General features: G+C 31.2%; 1 protein-coding gene across 1 annotated transcript; it reads right to left on the reverse strand.

Moving 5' to 3' along the window:
- Positions 1-395: 395 nt before the first annotated feature.
- Positions 396-3,837, reverse strand: LOC100793840 (ferredoxin--NADP reductase, leaf isozyme, chloroplastic). Its single transcript, XM_003547881.5, has 9 exons — positions 3,458-3,837; positions 2,884-3,118; positions 2,625-2,758; positions 2,203-2,281; positions 1,973-2,064; positions 1,806-1,883; positions 1,117-1,179; positions 773-1,007; positions 396-661 (listed from the first exon to the last, which is right to left on the reverse strand). The coding sequence occupies exons 1-9, from the start codon at positions 3,560-3,562 to the stop codon at positions 594-596; spliced, it is 1,089 nt and encodes a 362-aa protein (XP_003547929.1). The 5' UTR covers positions 3,563-3,837; the 3' UTR covers positions 396-593.
- Positions 3,838-5,037: the final 1,200 nt, after the last annotated feature.

Genomic DNA, 5,037 nt, shown 5'->3' on the forward strand with positions numbered 1-5,037 from the left:
ATTATATTCATATTAATTATTACATATATTTATAAAATTATATCCATATTAATTATTGCATCGAATATCCCAACTCACCTCTATATATATATAAAGTAAAGATATTGAAAATTGTTATTTTCAAAATAACAAGCAGAAATCAACCTCTCCCTATATATCTGAGTATTTGAATATCAAGCTCTATAGTATAACATTAACCTCAATCTTTGAGTATTTTTTTATCATTCAATCTTTGAGTATTTATGTGAGGGCCTTAACATTTATTTTCTTTTAACATTATAAAAGCTTATGAATCCTGATTCGGTTACATAGATGCCTAAAGTAGTTTGTTTGGGATATATACTGCACCGGATACCTAAGTACTTCTCATCAAAACATAAAATTTGGAAATGACATAGTGAACTTGGATTCATCTATATTGCATCATCCCTCAAAAATAGTACTTGTAAAACTGACATTGAAGTTGTTCATGAACAGTATAAAAATCGTCAAAGAAAAATTACAGGGACGTCATATATCTACACAACGCAGGAGGGTTGATAGACTTGTTGCAGCACAAAGTAGGAGATGATATTTGTGCAAGTGAACAGAAATTAATAGACTTCGACATTCCATTGCTCTGATTTCTTCAATTGCCTCTTGTACTCAGTCCAATCAATGCCTATAGTACACAATGAAACACAAGATATAGTTAGTGAAGTTACTCTCCAAATGATGTACCAAGACAAAAAGGTTTCCCCTCAAGTGTGAAGAAAAAAGGAAAATGTCTTACCATCTTTGGCAGCCAATGACACCATAATGTCATCAATACCCTTTTCCATTCCTTTTAGTCCACACATGTACACAAAAGTGTTATCCTTCTTCAGTAATTCCCACAGCTCTTCTGCATATTGAGCCATTCGGGTTTGGATGTACATCTTCTCTCCGTTCTCGTTTGTTTGCTCTCGGCTCACAGCGAAGTCAAGCCTGAAGTTGTCAGGATATTTCTCTTGCATCTTCTCAAATTCCTGCTCCATACAATTGAAGTTGTATCAGTATATTGCAAAGGAAAATCTATATAAAACAAACCGTATCGCTGAAGTTTTGAAATAATGAGAAAAATCTGATTCTTCTGACCTCCTTATATAGCAATGAGCTGCTTGTAGGGACACCCAAAAAGAGCCATGCCAAACCATTGAACTACACATGTCAAAACATGGGTTAATAATCAAATGTATCCACTTACAAACTCATACTAACATTGTTAAAAAAATTTAGCTTCACATGCAGCAGTCAAGTCAGTTTGCCAATGCTCACTATACAACAATAACAAAAACCTTATCCCACAAGGTAAGATTGGCTAAATCAATAGCATGAAGAAATACTAGAGAAAATTGTTATATAATTATTTGCAATACTTGAGAAATAGCTCAGCTGGTACCCTTTCTCCCACCAGGCTGAAACCCCCTCTTCCCTAGCTAGCAAAAACTAGCTCCCTAAAATAGAAACATTGCCATTATTTTAAAAGATCCATACAGATAAAATATGGGTTTGCGTAGTCTAATGCTTTGAAATTGCTACTAGCAATTTAATAGTGTCTCATGGTGAATTTTGACGTTAAGGTTAATCACTAATCCCTCTCTTGTAATATTAGTCCCTCCAACACTTGCCATTAACATTTATCATAAGTAGTGTCCAGTGCCCAACCATCAAGTCCGTTATGCACTCTACAATCTACTACATAATATTGTCCTGGTTCTGGTTCTGGTTCCTAATCTACATACAAGTGAAAGTGAATAAGGATATTAGTTTTAGGCAACACTTACCTTGTAATCTTCGTGTTTCTCAAAGAACATTTTCCATAAAAATGAGCGAAATGGGGCAATCCCGGTTCCGGTTCCCAACTGTGAAGAAAATTTCAATGATCAATGGTGAAGATCAGAGCAACAATCATGACCATCACATATACCATATTCGTTTTCTATTAATGTACCATGATGATGGTGGCATTAGGATCTTTTGGCATAAGCATTTCTTTCCCAACAGGTCCAGTTATTGTTACTTCAGCTCCTGGCTTCAGGTCACCTGAATAAAGAGGAATATAAATAAATGGTAAAAGAAGGGTATGTACCATTTAGTATAACAAAGTAAATCAACCAAAAACGATATAACTAAATTTCTTCCAGCCTACATTATGTAAAATCTAAAACTACTCATCCTTACACAAGAAATTTGAGCAGACTCCCTTGACAATTTCTCCATTTTCATTTGTGTACACTAGCCGTTTCACGCATAGAGAAACCTGTATGGAAGCAATCATATCAAATCATAACTGAAGTCTTGGGTAAGGAAATGAAAACATGTTTTACAATAGATAGTCAAGTTAAATTGTTAAGTTCACAGTAAATGAAAGGTAGTTAGCAGTTCAGCACACAATTTTGGACTGAGCAATGATACATATAAACACCTCATCGATACCTATCATTTATCTCTATCTCTCTTACTATAGACATGCAACTGAAGCAAGTTTAAAACAAGACTCAAAGTACGAAAGCAACAAAATTGATAAAAAAAAAAATAAAGTTTTATAGTCTTCAAAAATTAAACCCCAGAAACAATAATGCAAAATATGACATGATACTCACAGTCTTGGAATCTCCAAAATCACCAATGGCACTGCTAGCAATAGAATACAATCTCAGTTTATGAGGTTTGCCATTCTTGTCAACACCATCAGGAATTACCCCAATTGATTGTCCTTCTCTGTAAGGAATCTCTCCTGCAATAATAACACTAATTTTAGCTCAAAAACACAAATTTTATCAGCAATCTACTTTACGCTCTATGGGGGGTAAAGTAAAAGAAAGGAAAGGAAAATAGAGGGAAAACGAATGAGCATCCAACCCTCGGTGCTGAAGACCATGTGCCAAGTTTCTCCTGGAGCATCATCCCCAGTGATCTTTGTGTTGAGCAGGCATCTACCAACGTAAGGGGTCTTGGGTTTGAACTTGTTCACAACCACACCTTCATCCTGTTTCTTGGACTCTTTTTCAACCTTGGCTGGAGCCTCAGTGGTGACTTGAGCTCTGATGGAAACTACCCTTCCACTGCTACAAACATCTCTGTATTGCAATGAAGCCTGAGAAAGAAACCATAATTCACAACCCAGATCATCCAAAATTGTAATCTCAATCCTCAATTGCATTAAAAAAATAAAAGTTTGACAAAACTTAGATAAAACAAGATACATTTTTATAGATACAATAATAAAGATTCGTATTAAAAGTCAACATAGATCATCAAGATGAAATTCTTTATTTATTCATAGGAATCAAAGACCGGAACTACAATAACTGACACACTCTACTTAATCAACTGAATTACACATCTTTAGATATGGAGAGGAAGTTCAAATTCTAATGGGAGAAACCTTGTCTTAAAAAAAGAAAACAATAATGACATGTTTGTGAAACAATACCTTCTTGAATACAACTCTCTCTGGGGTAATGATGGAGGTCCTGCTTGGGAGAGAGGTAGACTTGGTGGATGGAAAAGAGACTGCAGCACTAACCGCAGCAGCCATTGGTAAAAACTAGCTAAGGGAGAGAGAAATGTTGAATGAAGTGATGAAGAATGTGCAATAGGCAAGGAAGTGATCAGTATGAATGAATGTTGTTGTTTTGATTGCACAGACAAGAGAGGAGTATAAGATTTGAGTGGACGAGATTTGGAAGCAAATGAAGTGGCGGATATTATATTAGGATAAGTGTACGTGGTGTGACACTGTGATGGTATCTCCGACTTTCAAATATCTCCTTACATATAATATTATGTATGTTGCTTCGGTTGCAATGCAACAACAAAAAAATGTGATGGAATAGAATATAACCTGAAAACATGAAGTATAATTCTTTTTTAAATTATTTAAAATGATATAAGAAATAATAAAATAATATAATTTAATCTATTAGAGCATAATTGTCTCTGATAAAATATATATAGTCTGTACCAACAAAATAATAAAATTTAATTCATTTTTTCTCTATTATATGAGGCAAAATAGTTTATTTGATTATTTTTCTTTTTTTATTAATACCTCATTTCTCAAATAATAGCACCGATAATTTTTTTTTCATTTTAAAGTAAAATATTTAACAATATTTGATACTTTATTAAATGAATTTAGGTCTATAACTTTTTAAAAAAAAAAATTAAAACTATTTAATACTTCAGTTAATAAATTCAATTTAACTATAATATATCTTTAAAATATAAGTAAATATTCAGTATAATATTACATAATTACAAATATCTTATTTATCTAAACTTATTGTGTGTGATCGTTAAGATAATATTAAAATATTTAATGGTTGAAATAATAAAATTTCATATTTATAAATAGTTATTGATGAAATAATTTTATTAATAAATTATTCCTGAAATAATTCCATTTCCTCTTTTTAAACAAGTAAAAACCTATACCAATATTATTTTAGTTCAAGTAGAACTAAATTCAAATTCTTTTAATAAAGTTAATAATTATTTCACATTTATAACATCATAAAAAAATAGCTTACATAATTTTATTTTGTTTCCTTTCTTTCGGCTGCCATCAAGTAATATATAGATTCATGATTTAGAGAGAAAACAGAAAGATATGCGCTAAAAGGCTACCGTTATATTTTCTTTTCCTTTTATATTGAAATATAATGTAGCGTTTGATTTGAGTATTTTTTATATTTTCATTTTCCAAGAAAATAAAGAATAAAAGTGAAAATATGTTTGTTTAAAATTTATAAAACATTTTCTCTGAAAATAATTTTAAAAACAATCCCAAAATTGAAAATAATAAATTAATGTTTTCAGTCTTTTTTTCAAGAAGTGAAAATGCATTGATACCTTAAAGTATTTTCTTTTTGATATATATTTTTTAAATCTTAAAATTTAAAAAAAAATAAAAGAATATAAAATAAACACTCAAACTAAATATCACCTAAGTTTTTAATTTTTTTAAAATTATTTTCAAGACATTTTGATCAAATATAGAGAATGAGCCAA

This window comes from Glycine max, chromosome 16 (genome assembly GCF_000004515.6).
Source record: "Glycine max cultivar Williams 82 chromosome 16, Glycine_max_v4.0, whole genome shotgun sequence".
NCBI lineage: Eukaryota > Viridiplantae > Streptophyta > Magnoliopsida > Fabales > Fabaceae > Glycine > Glycine max.